General features: G+C 40.3%; 1 protein-coding gene across 2 annotated transcripts; it reads right to left on the reverse strand.

Moving 5' to 3' along the window:
- Positions 1–430: 430 nt before the first annotated feature.
- Positions 431–22,717, reverse strand: BNIP3L (BCL2 interacting protein 3 like). Of its 2 annotated transcripts, none has more exons than XM_040490234.1 (6): positions 22,527–22,717; positions 15,136–15,319; positions 10,514–10,586; positions 5,384–5,487; positions 5,103–5,252; positions 431–3,214 (listed from the first exon to the last, which is right to left on the reverse strand). In XM_040490234.1, the coding sequence occupies exons 1-6, from the start codon at positions 22,624–22,626 to the stop codon at positions 3,166–3,168; spliced, it is 660 nt and encodes a 219-aa protein (XP_040346168.1). In that variant the 5' UTR covers positions 22,627–22,717; the 3' UTR covers positions 431–3,165. The 2 variants fall into 2 exon arrangements, with proteins under 2 accessions (XP_040346168.1, XP_040346169.1); XM_040490235.1 differs by lacking the exon at positions 22,527–22,717 and adding an exon at positions 16,074–16,170.
- Positions 22,718–23,884: the final 1,167 nt, after the last annotated feature.

The raw sequence follows: 23,884 nt of genomic DNA on the forward strand, positions 1-23,884 counted from the left end.
AAGCCAAGAGCTGGACGCTTAACCGACTGAGCCACCCAGGTGTCCCTAGGATAGATTTTCACATGTCAGTTTCTGCCATTCCTTTATAGGCATGCTCTTGATTCTCTTTTGCATTGAACACTCACTCATCTTTCAATATATCACCTCTTCTGTGAATAATATCCTGATGCTCTCTGGCAGAACAAAAGTTCTAAATTGCTTTGGTCCCCTTCTACTTCTTATACACATCTCTGATAAATAATTTCATCTGTGTGGTGACGGTCCCCCCAAGAGGAGGGAACTCAGGAGGGCAGGAAGAGCATTCGTCCCTGTGAACTCGGCACCCTAGTATTCAAGGAGCTCAATGGTGGAAAACTTCTGTGCACACAGAAGGCCTCCTCTCTGAACTCCCAGGCAACACACATGACATAAAACGATATGCTGACAGAAGAAGTTTTGTGAGAGCTTTAATGGCACGAAATGTTTATAGCTACAAGTTATACATGTATTGTAAACTGTATATAATGATACAAAGTGCTAACTAAATAGATGAAGAATGCATAATCACTTTGGCTCAGTTAATTCCAATAATTTCAACAACTGGTTCACTTAAAAATTCATCCCACTGGCTAAGTGTTCGGTTTTCACTTTTTACAACAGTAAATACTTTTGCTGCAAAGTAACTTGTTGCACTTTTTAATGTGCAAGTTTGTGCAGTTTTGCTCGTGATTCCACATACGAATATTTTTAGCCAGCTTTCATCAATCAAGAAAAATGAAGCCTGCCTTTTCGTCCCCCAAACTGTCAACAGGCGTAAAGCTTTAAAAACATTATTCTTAAAACATCAACTGTTACGTGTTGAAGTCTCCTTTCTAATCACGCAATCTGTTTCTGTTTGACATAAATCTGGGTGGGAGCATCAACATGTATTCCATATGTTAGGGCTGTCAATAAATACTGCATGACTGTATCTTATGATAAGTTCTACTGTGATCAGGTATTCATGTTTTAAGTAATAGTCCAAAATTTCACAGATAGTTTAAGAAAAAAGAACTAAATTTATGTCCGATGTTGAAGAAAATCATAAACATACCCAAGTTCAACCACACTACTGATAGGATTGCTACTGAGTTTCAAAAGAGGGCAATGTGTTACCTATAAAAAAGTTGCTCTTACTTTTTGTATAATTTTACTTTTCCCTCCCATGATACGGACTGTAATACAAGCTGTATATTACAGCGGTCCAACTCTTTAGTTCTTGCAACTTGATCGGCCTTTCCAGTTTTAGGCAGGCTTTTCAAAATCAGTGGGCCATCAGATTCACTTTCCAAACAAATTCAAATATGAACACTTGAAATAAATAGGTTATAGAAGGCAAATCAAGTGTTACCAGGTTTAAGAATAAGCTAGAAACAAAGTATAATAAAAAGATATCCAAAATTATTCAGACATCAACCGCTCGAAAGAAAACATAAAATAATTCAGAAAACTATTTTGGATATATCATCTTTCTCAAAGATAACCTGCTATATTCTTGAAAAGAAGATAGTCAGAAATTATTCTTTTGTTTAATCTGTAGGTTATTTTCCACTACAACACATCCAGTTTACAAAATCTGATGTGAAAGAGAACAGAGTTAGAGAGTTTCTGCAGACCGGCAAATCTATTCTTGTCACTGCTCTTATCCCAGGCAATCTGATGCACTTGATTTAATGAAGAGATCGCCAGTTTTAAGATTACCAATGGTCCTCTAAATAGTCAATAGTCATGTCTACATCATAAGCAGCAATTTATATATAAAACATATAATAGTATCCTTCAGAGTCATGCCAGGTGTTCCAAAAATCCAAGAAATCTACTTGCAATAACTGGGGGTCCTGATGCTTTCTAACAATTCGGTCCTAAAGCTTCACATCTTAGAAACAAACAAACCCAAATGCACGAACACACACAAGCCGATCACTGTTGCCGAGTGCCCTGGAACTTCAGGAGTTCACAACTGAAGATGGCTACGGGAGGAGAAAACCGCCAGCGCCCGCCCAATCGCAGGGACCACCGTGGGAAGGCTGGACAGGTGAGAGGGAAAGATCCGAAGAAAACAAACGCCATCTTTTCAGAACTGTCAACTGTCCCCACAACCCACGTCTGGTTTTCAAAGGTGTGCGAGTGCTTGGAATCACTCCGAAACAATTACCTTCACAGTTTAAAGGCTTCAGAGTGTAAGTGGTGCTTCCTAGAACAAGAAGCCCGTATTTGTACCACAAATTGGAACTCGTTCCAAAGCCGCCTCTTAGGAAAAAAACAACAACAACAGAAAAGCTTAAAAGTCATGAAAAATTCACATGCAGCTAAAGCTAATAAACATAAAAATACCAAACACACACAAATCCCCAAAGCAATTTCATCTATTTCTAGGTAGGCCTGAGACGTTCCTTATGAGTAACAGAGATTCTACACCATAGAAAAGACAGCATTACAACATCCTAGTATTAAAATATGCTCATGTGCTTTAGTTCTGATTCTACGTCATACCCATCGTTTATGTAGCTGGCCTCCTACAAATTAAAAGGCGCCATTAAGGAGGCTGTTTAGACAAAAAGTGGCTCCAAAGCTTGTTTAAAATAATTTTTTATTGCCCAGGATATTTTTTTGTGTGTGTGTCTTGGTTTTTTTTGTTTGTTTGTTTTCTTTTTTAATAACTATAAATTCAAGCTTAGGGAAGCTTGCCTTTGTCTTGAAAAAAACAAAACAACAAAGCTGTCATATCATTTGCTAACCTGATCTCATTTGAAGAGAGAGATGGTAGTTATCTTGCAAGAGCAAAATGTATACCACGAATGATGCAGGTCTAAGTCTGGTAGCACTAAAAGGAGACGATAGCATTGTTGACAAAATTATAATCTGCTGGTGGCATTTGCGGAAAAGAAGCCCTTGCAAATTTCTAAATAACAGTAAACTCTGTTAGGAAATTCTAAAGTGTCTTACAGGCCAAAAAGGGAATGAGGTTAGTAAAATGCCTCAACAGAGTTTGAATAAAATACTGGATTTGAGAGTTACTGGAACTTGGATATGTAAAAATAGGGTGGTAGGTTGGGTCATGCTTACAATGGTCTCAAGTTCAAATAAACTATTGTGACAATACACCACTTCACAGGTCACACGCTTGTCCAGGGGCTTTTCTTTCCTTCAGTAGGTGCTGGCAGAAGGTGTGCTCAGTCGCTTTCCAATATAGATGCTGAAAGGAAACAGAGTGCGTCACGTTTCATCGGCTTCAACAGGTGTATACCAGCTTTCCACAGGCTGAACTGTACTTAAAAACTAAATGTTTCAATTCTCGTAGAAGGCTAAAAGGTGTCAGTGCACAGTTCCCTACCCTGAAATCACTGCTGACTTACTTCAAACTAGTCAGCAGCCAGCCAAACTGGTTTTATATAATTATGTTTACTCATTAGGCAGGACTGGACAGCACAGGGGCAGCGATCAGACAAAAGTAAAACCAGAGAGAACAGATTCCCCAAAGAACAAAGCACAAACTTCCTTTGAGATGTTCCCTTACAGCGGACAGAGGTCTATTGATATTTGAGATACGACATACGGTAATGAGCCAAATCACAAAGCTGCCAGTGACTTACAGGGGGGTCTTACGAACCATTTAACTCTTCAGGATCAGGCCTAATTGCTTTCCCATGCCAAGCAAGCATTTTACCATTAAGTAACATAAGCGGAAAGGAAGTTAAGGAAAATAGGAATTTAGTCCCACCCCTCCCAGTGTAACAAAACCAACCAACTTTCTCAAATCATTTTTTCTACATTCATCAATAATAACACACTTATTCCAGCAAGAGAGAGAATCTGAAGACTCATGAAAGAAAGAGCCTGCGCAAGGTACAAAAACCAAACTCCCTGAGGGCAAATGAACTACTCTGCAGTCAATACTAAAAGGGAATTAAAAAAATTTTTTTTTGAATGTTTATATTTTTGAAAGAGAGAGAGAGAGGCAGAGCGTGAGCAGGGGAGCAGAGAGAAACGGAGACACAGAATCCAAAGTGGGTTCCAGGCTCTGAGCTGTCAGCACAGAGCCCGATGCGGGGCTCGAACTCACAAACCGCGAGATCATGACCCAAGCCGATGTCGGAAGCTTAACCGACTGGGCCACGCACGTGCCCCTATACTGAAAGGGAATTTAAAGTCCTACCCAGTCTGCCCTCACAGCAACCCCATACGACACTCACACACTTCCTTCCGCACAAACCCCTTCCATTCCGCTGTCTGCCATCACGGTCTTTGCCATCACAAAAACGGATCAAGAACCAAGAAAGACAAGAGGAGTCTATGGGAAAGTCACGTATATGTTTCCATGTTTGTGACTGTAAATACTCTCCCATATGCTGAGCTCCTTAAAGGGAAGATAAGGGATATCTCTTTTGCATATTATATAGAGAAAATGACTCCTTGTACATGCTTGAAGAGAATAACAGACCTTAAAAAAAGAAACTAACAGCTAGTGTTTAACTCCTAAAATCCTCCAAAAAAATAGATTTCCTCAACTGTTCGATCAAAAAAAAAAAAAAAAAAAAAGAATTTAAAAGACTGAAAAATCAATCAATCAGCTACAGGTAAACGTGGGGTCAATTTTAGAAGAGTCAATGAAAATGCTACAGGAAGAAAAATACAGGACCCCCACCAACCTACCAGTTTCACTCAAAGACTATTCAATAAAACGGTGTATTTTCCCATCTGGGGGGAAAAAATGTTCACATCAGCCCCAAATTTATACACTAAAGGTTAGTTTACTTTAAAGCTTAGCTAATCTTGAATAATTTATAAACGACAAAACCCAAAAGGAAAAATCAGACACAGAAGAGCCCACTTAAAAATGATCACTACAGGACTAACACGAACAACTTACTTTCAAATAAGAAAAACAAAACTCCACTATTAAAAATGCTTACCAATGTACCAATAACGTATCGGCTTCAACAGTTCTTTTAAGCTCACCCTATCTGCACTCAAACATTAAAGGGAAACAATACAAACGGTCTCAACCATGTTTCTTACATCTGGAAAAAAAAATAGGAGGGTAAAATAAATGGAAAACACGCTGGGAGTTCACCAGTACTTACCCTAGCCCCAAAGCCAAAACATGAGAGAGGAAGAGAGACGGAATGAACACTTTAAGAAATTCTGCGGAGAAGATACCCCCCTTCTTCATGGCCCCGCTTTTCCGCATGCTTAAGGAAACGGAGCGTTTGGGGTGTCTGAAGTGGAACTCCCTGGGGAAAGAAAGGCAGAGGAAGGGGTCAGAAATGCACTTGCTGAGAACATCTTGGAAATGAGTAGGTCCACCGCACGCTGGTAGTTCACACCTCCCCTGTGTCCAGAGGAGACACGGGCAAGAACTCACTTAGGTGGAATGTTTTCGGGTCTACTGGACCAGTCAGACACCCAGTCTACACTTTTCTTCAAAGCATCAACTTCTTTCTCTCCTTCTGCAACCTCTTCTTCTGACTGTAAAGAAGAATTACAACTTTAAAAAGAAAAACAAAAGAAGACCAATTTTTCCTACCACAAAAGACAAATCTAGACAACAAATACATGAAGATCCTAAGGTTGTGCCTGGGCAATTTTCATGGAAGAAACGTGACAGCTTTCCAAACAGGCTGACAAAATGATCTGAGATCACAGCATTCAAGATCTCAAAAAGAACCTGAGCGGGCCTCACTGCGGTTCTATCTAAGCAGAGGATGTGAACCTCAAAAAAGCGCACTTGGGGCTATCATGCTAGGTACAGTGCAGAAAGCATTAACAACTGTTGAATCTGGTCAATGTTTCTTCACAGGCCCACTGCAACATTCTCTTCACTTTTGTACGCACTTAAAATTTTTCATCATTAAAACTAAAAGACAACATATCCAAATGTATATACAAACCAATTAAAGTGATGAGGGAAGAAATCAGTGGGAGATGTGATGAAGTAAATAATAATATTTATTAATCATTCATCAAAATACAAGCATCATTCTAAGCACTTCACATGCATTAATCTTTACCTTGCAACAACCCTACAAAAACAGGAATTACTGACATTCCATTTTACAGATGAGGAAATGAAGACACAAATTCAGTAACTGCCTAAGGTTCCGTAATCAGTAAGAGGCGGGGCCAGTATTTCAACCTGGACAAACGGTTTTCTACAGCCCCCACTTATAAGCATTAGGTTTTATTTCCTGGAAGGAGATTATATACTTTTTAGACAAATCAGTAAACATTTCTCAAGGTTTATTCAAAAGTACTTACGCCAAAAGTTTCTTGGACCCATTTATTTGCTACTGACTTAGAATTTGACATTTTTCCATCAGATAAATGAGAAAGAAGTCTTTGCTCTTGCTAACTATAACCTATAGTTTCAGGCCAAGAACATGCAAAAGAAGCCACAGGAATTTTTAGGAGATATTCCTAAAAATGAACAGCAATGTTCACTCAGCTTTACAGAATGGATGCTAGGACCTCAAACCAAAGGGTCTCAGAGCGAACTATTTTGATTTGTTACTTTGCTTGAACAGGATTCATTCTTTGACCAAAGCTTCCATTCTTTTCGCAGACAGCAGTGAAATGCAGAACTTAATAGATCAACATGATTCTCTCTGACAGGCTAGTTCTTTTTGAAACAGGTGCCCCAGTAAGGTGGTTTCAGAATAAAATGGGCTACCTGCATCTAGAGACGATCGAACCGAAAGTAAAATCCCTGTGGATTTCTGCTACTCGGGTAGTACCATTCTTATTTAGTTCTGCTGGATTTAGCAAATTCTGCTGAATGACACAATGTAGCCTTTAGGATTAAGCTTTTTCCACTGGGTATTGAGATTACTCAGAATCATGAGTTGGCTCTTTGTGAAATACATCTGAAAACATCCTAAATCAAAAACAATAAACTGTTACAATTTACTTAGAGACCAGTTTGTGTACACACAATATCTGGCTATATGCAACACCGCACAACATTCTGCTTCCAGTTTCCGACTCTGGTCTCACATGTCTCTCCTTAAAACTGCTCGAAGATTTACATTTAAATTTGTGAACAGATCAGTATTTCCTACTTTCCGAGAGAATGAAAGTGTGGTAAGATTTTACGCTCTAATTTTTTCGAAGCTGATGTCATTTTCTCTCAGTTGAGTGAAGCAAAGTTTTTAGACTACTAGTAAAAAACAAATAAACAACAACAAAATACAAATTGCGCAAATCAGTTTAGACTGCTTACCTTAAAAACCAAGAATCTCATGCTATCCTCGTTTACTACCGCCATGTGCTTCCCTTTTATTCATGTTAAATTTGCCAGTTTCAGGTTTTAAATTACCTTCTAATCCTTGGAATTCCGGAATATGGTAAAAATGTACTTAACCTAATTAATACGATTTGTGCTTTTAAACTGAATTATCCTCTCTCTACACCCACGTCTAAAAAAATTCTCATCATTTTAGCCTGTTCTCATGCGGAAGTCCCTTACCTTCAAATCACTTACATTTTCCTTCCCTGGGCCACTCAAGTTCTCTGCATGTGACTATTAAACTTCATACAGTGGGGTCCATGGGCAGATAAACCACAGTTTTACAAGAAGGAGAAGGGAGGACATCTTCAGTCTGCATCATGACTTCAAGAGACCATCTACAGTCAATTTTCTACTATAAAACAAGACTTTTGAGGACTATGGTCATAAAGGTATAGTCTGAATGATCCTTTTCTTAAATGCATTACCCCTTAGGCTTCTTCACAGCATTAACTTAGCAGGCATGTTTTAGTTCATTCTCATGACCTTATGAGCTCTCCTGAAATCAATCCCCTACAAGGACTTATTACAGTAGAAGGAGCAGGCCCAGACAGCCCTGGTTTCAATCCTGGCTCTACTGTGTATTGGCTTTGTGATCTTAGATAAGTAACTTCTCGAAGACAAAGTCTCACTTTCCCTATTTGTTCTCAGGGCTAATATCACCTCTTTCACTGGACTGAGAACATCAAAAGTGGGAAAAACTTTTTTTAGGAATAAATTTAGCACCAAGAATATATCTATCAGTGTCTTTCCTTCCTCCTAGAAAAGGCTGAAAATGCCAAACATTCCTCGTATAGACATGTATAAAAATGTTCAATAAAATCAAGTACCATAACAGTCCTGTGGTAACTGCTTCAAAGTTTGCTAACCCTAAACTTGCTTCTCATTCACAAATATAAAATGTGTCCTCCCAAGCCCTAAAGTTACTCATTTTTAAATGATCGTTTCTTCAATTTTAAAAAAGCAATGAAAAAGGCTTTTTGAAAGCTTAAGTAAATCATACCTACCGATGTCTTATTAAAAGTCTTACTTCAATGTTCCTTTAGGTACCTGTTTCTGAATAGGAACCACACTAGCAATACGACCATAATCCGACACAGAAGCCAAAAGATTTTCATTATCTTTCCTAAATTTCACAAATTCCTTTGGAATTCTAGGATGGATGCAGTCAGCTCTAGAATTCCATTTGAATTCAATTATCAGTGAAGGCTAATTGTACACTGCCACTCCATGAACCAGGAGAGCACCTATCAAAGTGTTTCATTAGGTGGTTAGGGAGCTTATTTGGGGGTGGGGGGGGGAAGTATGTGTGAAGGGGGAGGGAGGTCTAAGATCAAATTAACTTGGAAAACACTTGGTTTAAATAAACAGATTCTTTTTAAAAAAAATTTTTTTTTTAACATTTATTTATTTTTGAGACAGAGAGAAACAGAGCATGAACAGGGGAGGGGCAGAGAGAGAGGGAGACACAGAATCTGAAATAGGCTCCAGGCTCTGAGCTGTCAGCATAGAGCCCGACGCGGGGCTCGAACTCACAGACTGTGAGATCGTGACCTGAGCCGACGCTTAACCGACCGAGCCACCCAGGCGCCCCAATAAACAGATTCTTTTACTGCAGGAGTTGTCAGAGCCTTTAAGGTACTACTATGTGCTGTAAATACTGGGATGGGAGGGGGAGGGAGCACAGGGGCTGTATTATTTCCACTTAACTTGCCTTCAGGATTATTTTATGGAGCTTCCCATTGAGCAACTGTTTCTCGAAACACATTCTGGAAAAGGCTAATCTAGATTTTCAATTTGTCCATACGAAAGACAATATGGATTGAGGATATCTTCCTCAGGAAAGACTACAACAAAGAATTAATTTCACTTCTCTGTCTTGGGATTCCTTAGTCCACTTTGCCATGGAAACTATATATTTTCTTCTTCATTAGTTATAGCACATCCACATGGCAAACTGGACATACGTAAGCCAGCAATTCAACAACTACAGTCAGAACAGCTTCCTACGTGAGAGCCTTGCTACTGTAACCTTCTCTATAAGATAAAGCTCATCATAATATAAATTTGTATTCAATCCACAGATCTGCGAGGTTTCAGGACAGCACAAATAGAATATAGGCAAAGCAGGGAGAAATTGTGCAGCCTTCGGAAACAGAAAATACTGGGTGCATCCAACATACCATGTAAAATGTTTCTAGTGCAAAGGGGTTTAGGACGTTGTAAAGTGATAACCCCACAAAACAAAGTTTCTGTCAGAATCCATTTAAACAAACCTCCATCGAACACTCTGCAAGCACCTAACACAGGAGAGCAAGACAACGGTTCCTGTCCTCACGAATCTGCACTGACCCTTTTCGGTGAAAGTTAAGGGCTGGCTATGAACATTCTAAATCACGAACAACAAGTATTTACTCATCGTAAGTTTTATAATATAAACCCTTGTAAGCTTTCAATACTATATCCGTTGATTTTACTAAAACATCAACTCCTAGTGAACTATTCTTATCTTCTTTAATTTAATGAACCCTGCAAAATTTAGATGAATTCTCTCTCTAGCTGTTGTATTCACTTCAAAAGTCACTGCTTTGATTTCAGATGCGGAAAAAGTTTTCATACCTGGTTCTACAGCTTTCCTTTTCATTCATTTTGTGACCTTACATGAAACTCCTCAGTTTTCCATTTATAAACTCAAGAAACTAGCCCAGAATACAGAATGATACATCATAGATAAGAATTTTCCAATTCTAGGGGTACCTGGCTGGCTCAGTCAGTTGAGCGTCCGACTTCGGCTCGGGTCATGATCTCACGGTGAGTTTGAGCCCCGTGTTGAGCTCTGTGCTGGCAGCTCAGAGCCTGGAGCCTGCTTGGGATTCTGTGTCTCCCTCTCTCTCTGCCCCTCCCCCACTCACACTCTGTCTCTCTCTCTCCTTCAAAAATAAATAGACACTTAAAAAAATTTTAAAAAAAGAATTTTCCAATTCTTTTAGGGTGATAGGACCCCAAATTCTCAGCTGTACAGAAGTACAAGGGCTGTATCATCCTAAGTAAATTATACAACCAGAAACTGAATAACTTAAAACAGCTTCCAAGTACTTTCTAAAGTCTTCTTATTCTTCAATATATTTTAGCAAAACACACTTATCCAGAGGTTCGCATTTTTCCTAATTGTTTACTGTACATCAGAACAACGAACACACGCACACACACCTGAGAGCTATGGTCCCTGCTGGTGTGCATCTCCACATCAAACATAATCTGCCCATCTTCTTGTGGGGAAGGGCTAGAAGAGAAAGAATTTAGCCATTAATTTTAGTTCTCATTTTGCCAAGTAAATTAACCTCCACTGGAAATTAGAAAACTGAAAGTTACAGTAGAATTGGCTTTGAAAAAGCCACAAATCAAAAAGTATTATCTTTTCTGAAATCAAGCACTCTTGTTTCCAAAATGTTCTGGAATTCTGTGGTGGTGATGAATTTCTTTGCAATGATAAATTTCCTTATTTTTACTCTTTTTCCAATAAAGGTACGATGATCTACAAATTCAGAAAGCTGGTTTGGGATTCTTTTGCTCAAAGCTCTTTCCTCATTAAATAATTCATCACTAGCAAGTCTCAACATGTGAAAGCAGTTTTCAGAGCCCAGTTGGTTCCCAGCCTCCTGAGGAGCTTCCTGGGTAGAATCTGAAACCGGCCCCCAAATGGGAGGGCGAGGAGAGCAAAAGAGGCAGGCCACCCCACATCGGTAGGTGACAGCTTTAAAGAGAGAGGGAACTTACAGATGAGGCTTGTCTTGGGGTGACAGTAAGTCGAGCACATCAGATCGCCATCAGCCTGCCAAATCTTAAAAGTTCATACAGAGGCCTTAACTGGGTCTAGTCACATATGCCGTTCAAACAGTCTCAACACCACATTTCTGTCTCAAAGCTGTATTCCTCAGGCAGCTTCTGAGAGCTGGGAAGGTAGGCACATTCCAAGGTCAGGAGAGGGGCTGGGGAGCCTCCAGTTGCCCAAGTCCAGCTTCAGGGTCAATCTGCGGTCACATCTTCTCGAACACCTCCTCTGGCACGCTTTCAAAGGGTCTTCAAGTTTAAAATTGTGTTCGCGATACTATTACAATTTATTTGCCTTTGTCATTCTTATTCTGTCATGTCTGTCATTCTTACTCCGTGTATCGTGAAACTTTCCAAAGGCTACATGATGTGTTTTATGACAACAGACCCAGTGCAAAAGCAGATGAGAATCCAGCTGTTTTCTATTAAAGCCAGATATTGAAGAGATTTGCAAAAATGTAAAACAATGCTACTAATTCTCACTAATTTTTTTGGTTATGAAAAAGTTGCTTTTCATTTTAAAAAGCTACTTATATTGAAATGTGAAGGGTTTATTATTGTTGAATGAGTGTGTATTTTGAAACTTTCTGTTTTAATTTCTAATATAGTTAAATGTTGAAATATATAACCCACATAATCAAAGGACATTTGGGGATCCTAGTAATTTTTAGGGCTGTAAAGGAGTACTGAGACCAAAGAGTTTCAGAACCACTGTTCTACTTGTTTCAGAAATATTTGCTTTGAGATATCTCAGAGTGGATTACTGAAGCTCATATATGAATATGGAACTTTAATGAAAAGTACAAGATAATATTCCCCAAAACAAAAATTTACAAACTTTTCGACTAAACACGTGACTGCAAACTATCTTGATACAATAGATGAACACAACATGCTAAGTTCTATTCTTAGTTTTATCAGCGATTCCTTGTGTAACCACGGCAGGTTGTTGCTTCTCGGCCTTTCGGCTAAGATCAAGTATAACACAACAGGTCACTAGATTTTCCACTATACACCCCGCCCCCACCTCCCAAATCTAAACTGAAGTATGGATGAAAATGCTCAGGCCTGACTTGTTCAAAGGACTAGATATTAACTGTTCAAGATACCAAGAGCACGTGTAGAATGTTAACATATAGAAATGATGGTGAGACACACTCAAAAATAAGTTCACCTGAAATCTGTCAGACTGATTCGGCCTAGGAGCCTCAGACTATTATCATTGACACAAGAGAGTCCTAAATAGGGATGGCAAGAGAGAAAAGCTGATTCTGTACTGCACAAACATTTTAGTGTATTTAGAAAATTTTGGTCTTAAACTAGAAATCTCAGGCTACAGCACAGGAACCAGGTAGGAGGCACAGTTGTCCTCAGTTGACTGTCCTTATGCTCCAACATCATTGAGTTCACAGCCAGAGATCCAGTTAAGGGCGAGCCTTCCGTAGCCCTAAGCAGGTCAACGCAGTAGAATGACACAGTCAAGAACCCTACAGGAGCACTTCTCTCCTTCTTTATCGTTGGCACCAATCCCACTTAGGAAAATACTCAATGTTTCACTGGTCAATGGTTTACTCCTCCTAACAATGTGAAATGCATTAGAGCTTCAATTCTGGCTCATGATAGAATTAGCTGGGGAGCTTTTAAAATATCCTGTCTCTACCCCACCCCTCACAACGGAATGAGAATCTCTAGGGATGGGGTCTGTGCACTGGTATTTTTAAAAGCTCCCTAGGTATGTCTGGTGTGTAGGCTGAGAACTCCCGCAGTAGGGTGAAACGCGATATAAAACACAGGGGGGTTATCTTCTTACAACCGCCACAGTGACAAAAATGTATCTGTGGGATAATTTTTAAATTCCAAGTTCGGTTGGTCCTTGAACAATACAGGGTGCTGAGGCCACCCCACAAAGTTAAAAACCTATGTGTAACTTTTGAGTCCCCCAAAACTTAATCGCTAATAACCTACTTTTGACCAGAAGCCTTACGGATAACATAGTCAACTGACACATATCTTGTATGTTATATGTATTGTCTAGTGTATTTTTACAATAAAGTAAGCTAGAGGAAAAACATGTTAAAGATAATCATAAGGAAGAAAAAACACATTTACAGTATTGGACTGTATCGAAAAGCATTCACATGACTGTGCAGTCCAGACTCACGTTGTTCAAGGGTCACTGTATACATAAATTAGCTTTGAGACTAATATCCAAGAATCCTAGAATTTCTCCATCTATAAGAAACACTTCTCAATGACTTCAAATATAGGGATGCATGGCAATTCAAATGACATGAATTTTAAAGACATTTCTGAATGTTAAAATGTGTTATATAGCAGGGGAGAGTATTACTGAGCTCGAGCTGTAGGCCTTCTCTGAAAGATGACCAGGAACGCAGCGCGTAAAGGCACACAAGCTGAGGGACAGGAAAGTGCTCGAAGGCATGCGCCACGCCTCACTTCACATGTTTAAAGACCTAACTTGAACATGATCGTGAGAAAGTAAATTCATGTCCAATCACAAGTATAACTACAACCACAAGTGAAAGAAGTTGACCAGAAAAGCAAGCAAGGGACTTCTTCTCTGCTCAATGACCACAGCAAGTGAACAGGTTAAGGGACACATTGATGCCAATCATCAAGGGTCATGTACTTGAATGCAGAAAAGCCTTAGAAACAAGCCTAGAACAAGCAGAAAACTTCAGAAACGCAAAACGAGTCCCATAATATAAATGCAGCGTAATAGAAACTTCATTCTGAAAGACAGACGAATGCTGTTGCTACTGGAATCAGTGGCAAGCTGCTCAGCAAAGAGCCATCTGCTCTGCTTCTAACGAGGCTCCTGGGAAGTACAGGGACAAGGCAGAGGCGGGGGTGCGCGGTGGGCCAGAGCCAGCAACCTTGGTGACATCGGTGGATCATAAGACAGGCAGGAACTTCAAACATGACTGAACTCCTGTTTCTCCTTTTAAACTTTTTCTGATATATAAAATGTGCTATATATACATTTTACACAAAGTACAAAAATGTTCAGAAGAAGAAAAATATCCATAATTCCGTCCCTTAGAGATAATCACTTTTATTTTTAGTACCCATTTTTAAGTGTTTCCTTAGCCTTTTCCTCGTGCGTTTGCATTTTCTCCATGGATAATATCAGTTAACTCTTAGTTAACCACATCATCCAGTATCCCGTAATGCTAACGTATGGCCGTCACCGACCAGGAGGTGTTAGGTAGATCACCATGTCATTTAATACCGCGTCCCGCGGGAGTCAATGGCTGGAAATACGCTTACACTGAAAAGCAAACAAACAACTTGGTTTCATTCAACTCAATCACCGTGCCCTTACTCTTTCACCATAAGCAGTTCTTAATCAGTGGAATTACTTTTCCCGAGTTAAATATAGAAATAGGAGGTCTAAAATAAAAGTTCCTCTGAAGAAACAGAATGGCCTCCCAAATTAACTATCTTGATAGCCGGTGGTCAGTGTTTCCACCCTGCAAATTCTGCCATAACTTGCATCAACCTGTAGTTCCTAGGACTCAGAAACACGTACTGGGTGTTACTACACACCAGCACCATGACTATCAAGGGTACCACGGAGATGAAACATGACCCCTGCTCTTTGGAGACTCACAAGCTAGAAGGGGGGACAGACACAGAAGAGGTGACTGGCAGAATGTGATCTCTGAAACAGGGACACAAAGGAAAATGGGAAAAAGTTGGATTCATTCTACAAGTAAACATTTATGCCCTTGACTTTTAAACCGATAAATATCAAAAAAATGATACACTCTGAGTAAAGAAACTGATTTAATCTAGGGGAAAACACTAGGGACTCAACTATTTGTCAATTAGCTCTCTGATTTAAATTCACATGCTGCAATAAATCAGGAGTCACATTTTGTCAAATGAAGACGAAAGCAAATTTATTTCTTCTAATGGGAATTAACCTTGTAACCCGTCTGTTTTCCGAATTCTACCAAATCATGGCTCTCACTTACCTGTCACAGTGAGAACTGGCTCTTGAACTACTCTGTCCTGATTCGTGTTGTGCGTCCAAAAGAATCTTTTCCATGTCTCCATTGTGGATAGAGGATGAGGAAGGTACGTGTTCTAGCCCCCCATTTTTCCCATTGCCATTATCATTGCCATTGCTGCTGTTCATAGGGAGTTCCACCCAGGAACCTGTTGGACGAGTCAGATAGCTTAAGTTAACCACAGCAGAACCAAACTCTGTCATGTGCACACAGATGCGAATGTGGTGAATTCCGATAAGAATTCGGTCTTGCCTTAAAGCAAACGTAGAAGTACTCTGAAGACAATAAATAAGGAGCAACAGAAGTCTAAAAATGTGTATAGTTCTTGTTCCTGAAGTAGCTCATGCGATCAACCAATTTAGAAGAAGCTGGAACTCTAACCACTAGTATCTTAGAAAATGTGTTTTTCGGCCAATTTTCTCTCTAGTTAAAGCTTAGTTTATATACAATAAGCACTCCTCTGAAAACTCTGAGATTGCTTTCCAAAAAATAAATGGCTACTTTATTACAAGACAGCCTACTTATCTTCAATATTTTAGTTATAGATGTATTTAATGTAACACATATTTTTCCCCAAAGTCTACTTCAGCTATTTAGTTGTGCCCTCCCCACAGATAAAATAAACACATGGCTTAGAAACTTCATGAAAGTCATCTAAATAAGTCACCAACTGTCTTAATTAGTATAAACAATTGAGAAGCTCCCAGAGAATTTAACTCCAATCGTAAGTTTCAATTTGTGTACACATGTGTAAAATAAATGAACGCATCCAGCTCTTAATTAAATCAGGTGGTAACACTAAGAATTCTGAAAAAGCTCTTGTCTCCATGCCACCGATTAGTTTCTTCCTTTCCTCTGTACCTCACCCCTTTCTATTCCCTTTCTCTATGTACTAACCGTACCTTGTGGACTTGACTTTTCTTCTCTCCCACGAGCTCCTACTTTCTAGGGTTTCATTAAGCCGTGTTGGTTTTAGGGGAGAAACTACTGTGCATCTGCACAGGAGACACTGAGGTTTTCTCCGGCCAACAGTCAAAGGGGGTGGAGCCACGGGAAAAGGGACGTGTCCTCGGTAATCTGGACAGCTCTTGAAAATATTTACTGGCTCCATGAGTTTGCGGACACATTAAGATGCTTTAATTTTAATAAGAATTGGCAGCAGTAGCCAACAGGCCAACTTCACAACAAAAAGAGATAGTGATGGATTTGCTTCATACTTTGCATATTTTTTTATTTATTTATTTTTTATTTTTAAAATTTATTTTACTTATTTTTGAGACGGAGAGAGACAGAGCATGAACGGGGGAGGAGCAGAGAGAGGGAGACACAGAATCCGAAACAGGCTCCAGGCTCTGAGCTGTCAGCACACAGCCCGGCGCGGGGCTCGAACTCACGAACCGCGAGATCCTGACCTGAACTAAAGTCGGACGCTTAACCGACTGAGCCACCCAGGTGCCCCACATATTTTGTTTTACAAAATATAATGAAGCAGGCTGGTAGGGCCATCTCTCCAAACTCCCAGCATAAGTGTTAAGCGTTCTGTGGCTGAACAGTCTTCCATCAGTAAATCACAAGTAATCACCAAAACAGGCTCAAACCCTCAAATGAACTATTAATGAAGTGAGGACTATTCTAGATCCAAAGTGAACACATCATCCTTCTATGAAGGAACAGCTCAAAGGCGACCTGCCTGGGAATCAGACTCCACCGCCTGCTCTCTGCCCATATTTCTCAGCTTCAGTATTCTCATTTGTAAAACAGATATAAAAGCACAGACCCTACCTCAGAGCTGCTCTAAGGATTAACTAGAGGAACACGGGTGAAGTGCCTAATAAGTGGGAGATATTCAGCTATCTGGTAGATAAACGAGTTTGTCCTTGTCCAGTACTTAGAACCGCGTTTGCTGAATAAAAATGAAGTTACCCTTTCCTCCCTTTCCCTCCACGGCAGTCCCAGTGGGGGTCACAGCCCAATAACCACAACCAAATCTTTGGGACTCTACTGCCAAACAACACGGTTGCAGGACGTCCCCGTGACCTCATTCTATACAGAAACAAAAATGGACAGACTAGGTAGAGTTCAAAATGGATTAACAAATTCGACTAACAAAGCTAAGACAGACTGAACACTAAAGGTAATTTAACTAAATCCTTGGAGTGCCTCTGGAGTGTAGAAGAAACATGCCAAAAGCATCCCTAAATTTAGAGCTCTGCAAAGTATTTTAACTGGAGAGACAGAAAAAGAAAGAGGTATGTGATAAGTTTTTTTCCTACTCCTATTGTTTTCTACAATTTCAAACTTACTTTAAACCAACAGAATCAGTTCTTGTACAGAAGCCTAATGTATAAACAACACAAACAAAAGACCTGAGCTGCTCTGGTAGAAGAAGTAAGGAACCAGGCGTTCCCGATGGATCTCTGTGGAAGCCAGTCTTCCCTAAAATACAATTAATGTTCACTTCAAGTAGCTGATCAAAGAGAAAACCAGCTGTAACAATATCAGGTTTTCCACACCTCACCTTTTTGAAGGACTTCCAAACCAATATCTAGGTTCTACTTCCAGCATTAAAAATATGTAAGCAATCATAATCTACGAACTTGAGAAGACACACCTGGAAAAGCTTGGTAAAGTGATTTCTGTAACTGGCTTCACACCCAGCATAACTGAAGGCATTTCCACTTAAGGCAGACAAAAATTTTGGGCATATATTAATATCCGTGGTTAAGAGCACAGACTGAATCTAACACTTAACAGCTGTTACACCCCAAACAGGTTACTTAATCCCTTACTAGTTTTCTCACCTGTAAAATGGGGATAAAAATTACATCTACCTCAGATGGGTGCACGAAGACAACATGAATAAAGTACTGAGAAAAATAAGGAAAATCACTAGTGAATGGTATGTGTTAGCTATTATTGTAATTATACTCTGTATCTTTTAAGAAACATTTCTTAATGCAAAAATGTGTTTCTTGAAAATAAACATACATAAAGTAAAAATACCTTTCTTCCCAATCTCCTATTCCTACTCCCAAATAAAACCACTTTTAAAAAGTTCATAATGTAAACTTCCAGAGCTTTTTCGATAGTTGTGTTTTTTGCTTTTGTCTTTACAAAAAAATTGAATCATACTATACATATTTTTCTGTAAAAAGTGTTTTTTACCTAACACTTTGTAGATATCTTTCACCATCAATGCATATTACCTTACCTCATTCTTTTAAACAACTGCTTTGCATCTCATAAAGATATACCATACTTTAGCCATTATCCAATGTCGATGGTTAATGATAACCAAAATTGTTTCTAATATGATGTTATTACAATCAGGTATTCATTAGAGTGTAATTTGACAATATGCATTAAGACACCTAAAAAGGTAGACTTTCCCTAACTCAACAATTCTCCAGACATATCATCTATGGAAATAAACTGTACTGCAGAAACACCTATGCATACAGATATTAAAAGGCTACCTACCAGCTTTATTTTTTGAGTAAAATGGGAAAAAAGTAAACCTGTCTTTCTCAATAGACGGACTACACATGCTTTTCATTACCTCGTTCATTCTTGATTTATAGCTTCAGAATTTCTTGATGTTCTAACTCTACCAATCCTCATAAAGTCCCTTTTTACTTGGAAAGGAAACAAGATATGAGGATTGTGCTGTCCAAGCAATACAAAGTAAAAAAAAATCTCAGTGAATTCTCTTCCTAAAAATCAAGCTTTAAAAAAAAAAAAAAAAAAAAAAAAAACCTGGCAGGCTCTCTCTGTTATATTAAGTCTACTTACAAACTGAAAAGTGTTCTTATGCCAGACTGTACATATACACCATACATGAGATATTTTCTCAAATCTTTGAGAATTGCTAAGAGATTCAGAATTGCTAAGAGATTCATGCTTCTATATTTTCTAAATTTTTTTTTTCCAACATTTATTTATTTTTGGGACAGAGAGAGACAGAGCATGAACGGGGGAGGGGCAGAGAGAGAGGGAGACACAGAATCGGAAACAGGCTCCAGGCTCTGAGCCATCAGCCCAGAGCCCGACGCGGGGCTCGAACTCACGGACCGCGAGATCGTGACCTGGCCGAAGTCGGACGCTCAACCGACTGCGCCACCCAGGCGCCCCTATATTTTCTAATCTAGTACATCATGAAGGCTGGTTCAGTAATTGTGATTATATTCATGACTGTATGCTGTATATACTCTTTCTAGTTTTATAATTACTAGTTCAATCCTCTTGCAAGAAGGGGAGTGGGAGAGCTGCAGGGCACAGGAAGGGAGAGAAGGAGGAAGAGTATTTCTCATCCCCCCCCCCCAACTTTCCAAGGTCCCATGTGTAACTTTCATCCTAACCAGCAGAGATACATTTCATCATGTCTTATGTTCTTTCCTCCAAGCCTTTATTTTATTTCAAGCACTTGATGCTGGAATGCAGACCAAGAACAGTCACTGATATTCTTCTAAAAAAAAAAAAATCATTTTGCACGAAGGAGTACTTACACACCAGTTACTAATATTTTCAAGAACAGTATCATGAAGCAGTGAAGTTTCACATGCCATAGACTCAAAAGCTCTCTGGCCATACTGGGGAAACAAGTACATCATGGCTGAAGATGTTCAAAAAGAAAAAAAAAACAAAAAAGGCTGTACTTCCTACATTAAACAACAAGAATTATTATATAACATAAATGTCCTACACAAATATTAAGTAACTTGACAGTTTTCTTAAGACTACAACTGAGACTGGAAACTGGAAAAACATCATTTTAACTTTGCCAGTATTCTGTATATTTGTCCATTAATTTGTAAGGAAGGTGAACTGTTCCCCTACAATGGTAAACTAAAAAAAAAAAAAAAAAAAAAGAGAAAGCTTTCATTACTTCAAATATTTCAATAATTTGCTGTTAAAACTCTGTTTTGATTCCTGAACTTAAGATAAAAATCACAAACCACAGATAATCTGTACAACGAGTTCATCTTCTGTGTTTCACAGTGGTGCAACTTTACCCAACAAAGAACTTCAACTTATCAACAATTTGGGTGGTATTAGATATCTGAATAAGTTGTTTTGCCCAGTGCCCAAAAATCATTTGAAGGAATCAGGAAAGCCTATTGTTTGGTTTGAATAATGTTCAAATTGAAAAATGTTCAAATTGAAAAATGTTCAAATAATGTTCAAAAAATAATTGTTTGGTTTGAATATTGTTTGGTTGTATAATGAACTGAAAAAACAAACAGAATAAAAGGCAAGAGGGGAGTCATTAAATATGGCACTACCTAAAAGCTCTTCAGTAACTTTTCAAAGCTCACCCTACCCCAAATAAAATACTTGCTATCTAGCAGATTTCCCAAAGCACCATTTGGATATCACACACAGACTGAATGTTCTACTTCTGTTAAGAGCTAATACGAACGCAGCAGCAACAGACTGTCCCAAAACATCAAATACCGCATAGGGTCTTCCAGACACAGAGATAAACCATCACATACAACTCAACCCCCTTTGTTGTTTTTGCTAGCTGGTCAAAGGAAAACTAAAATTTCTTTTTTTCTGTGAAATCATGCATGCATACTAACCAACTGGCCAAGTCGTGAGCGCTGCAGGATAAGAGGGAGTACGATGAAGAAAGAGTACACCAAAAAGAGCTAGCTGGCTAGGCAGGTCACTTCTGCTCATACGGCAGGATAACATACTGAGAGAATAGTAAACACACATAACCAGGGCATTCTGGGCCACTGACGTGTCCTGAAAGGAGCACTAGATCATTTGAAAGTAGAAATCTCAGCTCTAAGTCCTAGCCTGCTGTGAACTTGGACAACACACTTTTACTCTCACCCTGCTCCTTTACCAGTAAACAGAGGCAGTTACCTCTAAAGTCTTCCTATTCTGAAATCCGATGCTTCTAAGAGTATGCTAAAAACAAGTTAAGTAGTGTTTAAAATGCACACTAACACATGAAACGAATAACGTTTAAAGACACATAAATTAATCCTTACTGTGGGAAATAATATATAATCTTACAGTCCAGAACATAAGACACTTATAAGTTTTAAAAACTCAACCTTTCAGAAATTCATCCATCAAAAGATGGAACGGGAGCAATAAGCAATGAAAACACCTTAAAATAAGAAAATCCTATCCCCATCTTGCGGGGACAGGAATTCTTTTCCCTAAAATAATTTTCAGGCCATGTTGGAACACCTCCCTCTTATGAAAGAGATTGCAATGCCTTGAAGTGTCATTTAAGCATCCAAATGATTTTTAAATGATTTCATCAGGCCATATGCTAACTGTCCCAACTACCTCTTTTATGAGATCAATTGTGGAAAGAAAGGTTAGGCAAGAACCTTTCCAAGACTCTGAGCTTTAAAGACAGCTAGGAACAATCTTAGGACAAGATGTCTGAGCACCGCAATGTCTGGATAAGCAACTGTAGTTGGTCATAACTCAATACTGCACATGGACTTCCAAGCGCCCGACTGCATCAGTGTGGTTTTAAGCCCGTTTCTAAACATTTATTGCCCCAGACTCCCAAGATTTATGCAATCTTGGGTGGTTTAAAGAGGCTGGTCACAAGAGGTTTTCAGGGCACACAACTCCATCGTTTCAAAAACAAAACAAAAAACTCACTTGGGCCAACTCTAAAAGAAAAAAAAAAAAATCTCAGAAAAAAAAAAAGTAGCATGGCCTCCTCACACCCCCCACTCCCCAACACGCGCGATACAAGTAACCACTAAATTGCCAAATAATTTTCCTGGCCAGCCTGTGGTAACAAAGGAAGGGAACCAAGGGGCTCACATTCCAAGCCTTGGGGGAAGGCCGACCCAGAGAGGGGAGGTCCGCCGGGCCAGGCCCGAGCCCCGCTGCACACCTGACCTCCCACGCGTCTGCCGGCCGCCCCCTCCCCTCGGCCCGCCGCCCGCGTCCATCCCCCGGCGTCCCCGCTGCACGTCCCCATCCCTGCCCACGTCCCCTCCGCCGCCCGCTCCGCCCACCCCGCCCTCACCGCGCCCCAAGGCCCGCCCCCCGCGCCCCGATTGGCTCCGCTCGGGGGCCCACCACAGGTGGGATCGGCTCGCCCCCCTTCTCCTCCCACCCATCGGCCCTCCCCAACTGCGAACCCAAGCAGCTCCCCACCCAAGACCCCAGGAGGGAGGGGAGACAGGGCTAGAGGAAGACAGGAGCAACTCGCCCTGACAGGTGACGGGAGCTGTCAGTCACCCGCACATCCTCAGCCGGGGCCAATGGGCTGCCTTCTCCTCCCGCCCTCCGCGCGGAGCTGGCGGCCGCGGCCAGAGCAGCTCCTCCTCCCCCATCCTCTTCACCGAGCCCGCCGGCCCAGCACTCACTGTTGAGGCCGGCTGTCGGGGCCAACGGCTGTTCACCCTCTTCGCAGTTGTTGTTGTTGTTGTGGGGGGGCGGCGGCTGTTCTACTAAATGAGACGACATGGTCGGGCGGCTGGAAGACCCGCGGCCGAAGCAGGACCGTCTCTGGTTCTCGGGCAGCAACACAACAAGCCGAGTCCCCCGCCCCCTTTTCTGCGCCTGCGCAGCCCCTCCCCCGTCCCTGACGTCAGGGCCCGCTAGGGCCACGTGATGACAACACAACAAGCGAAGGGGCGGGGAGGGGGCGTTCCTAGGCGAGCTCCGGATCTGGAGACGCGGGAGTCACGCTGACTCGCGCCCCTGGAATGAATTCTTGCGTGTCATGTGTACTGGCCTGATGGAGTGACTGATGCGGCTGGAACCGAGATAGAGGTTAGAGAGAAATGTGTAATGAGGAAGTGTGAGGTGCTCATGTGCTGGCACCCAAATCTCCCACACCTACAGGATCAATATTGTTTTAGCCAGTCCCCCGAACATTTCAGTATAAAGGCTCACTTCTGTAATAAGTATCATGGTGACACAAAGGAAGCAAAAACCCAGGTGCCTCCCTGTCTTAAAACCTAAAACAAAGTTGGCGATATATTAACACTCTAAATAGGGAACAATGTAAGGCACGCCAGAGTTTTAGTTGTTACAGATTTTTTTAAAAATTTAAATTTCAAATGTACTATTCCATCATTGTAAAAAGTGGAAAATTCCAGGAAGACATACCGAAGAAAATAACCACCCAGATTCCATCACTGAACCTATTTCTGGGACTGGACATGGGAAGCCATGTTCCTTCTGCTTGGGTGGCGCTAAACTTCTTTAGATTACTAAACACTCCACCTATTTCATATATCCATGTCTTTGCCTTTCCTTGGTCTGTGTGGCATATATTTCTCTCAGGCTGTCATCTTTTAACTTTGTGTCACTCTGCAAATGTTCAAAATTTTCATGCAATCAAATCTATTACTTTCATATGGTTTGGATGCCATATTTGACACCAAGATTTTAAATCCATTCCTTATAATTGTTTCTAATTTTCTTATAGCCTTACTTTTTTATATTGAGACCCTTAATCTATATGAAATTTATTTTTGATTTGTTGTACATTAATTAACTTCAGTTCTTTCCAACTGAGTAGTCAATTGAGTCAATGATATTTATTAATTTTTAAGTCCTCCTTTCCACACTGATTTGAAACTGTACCTTTTTTATTATTACTATCTGAGAGAGAGAGAGAGAGAGAGGGAGGAAGGAAGGGTGATTGAGCAGGGGAGAGAGGCAGAGGGAGATAGAAAAGAGAGAGAGACAGAGACAGAGAGAGAGAATCTTAAGA

Source organism: Herpailurus yagouaroundi, unplaced genomic scaffold (genome assembly GCF_014898765.1).
Source record: "Herpailurus yagouaroundi ecotype Mexico unplaced genomic scaffold, PumYag 181, whole genome shotgun sequence".
Lineage (NCBI taxonomy): Eukaryota > Metazoa > Chordata > Mammalia > Carnivora > Felidae > Herpailurus > Herpailurus yagouaroundi.

What these genes read in the sequence shown, in the direction of transcription:
- BNIP3L (XM_040490234.1), bottom strand. Translation starts at nt 22,626, where the DNA reads ATGTCGTCTCATTTAGTAGAACAGCCGCCGCCCCCCCACAACAACAAC. An exon ending in GCAGGGACCATAGCTCTCAG is followed by an intron (nt 5,488 to 10,513) that starts GTGTGTGTGCGT and finishes TCTTCTTTACAG; the next exon opens with TCAGAAGAAGAGGTTGCAGA. An exon ending in CCCGAAAACATTCCACCTAA is followed by an intron (nt 5,253 to 5,383) that starts GTGAGTTCTTGC and finishes TTCTTTCCCCAG; the next exon opens with GGAGTTCCACTTCAGACACC.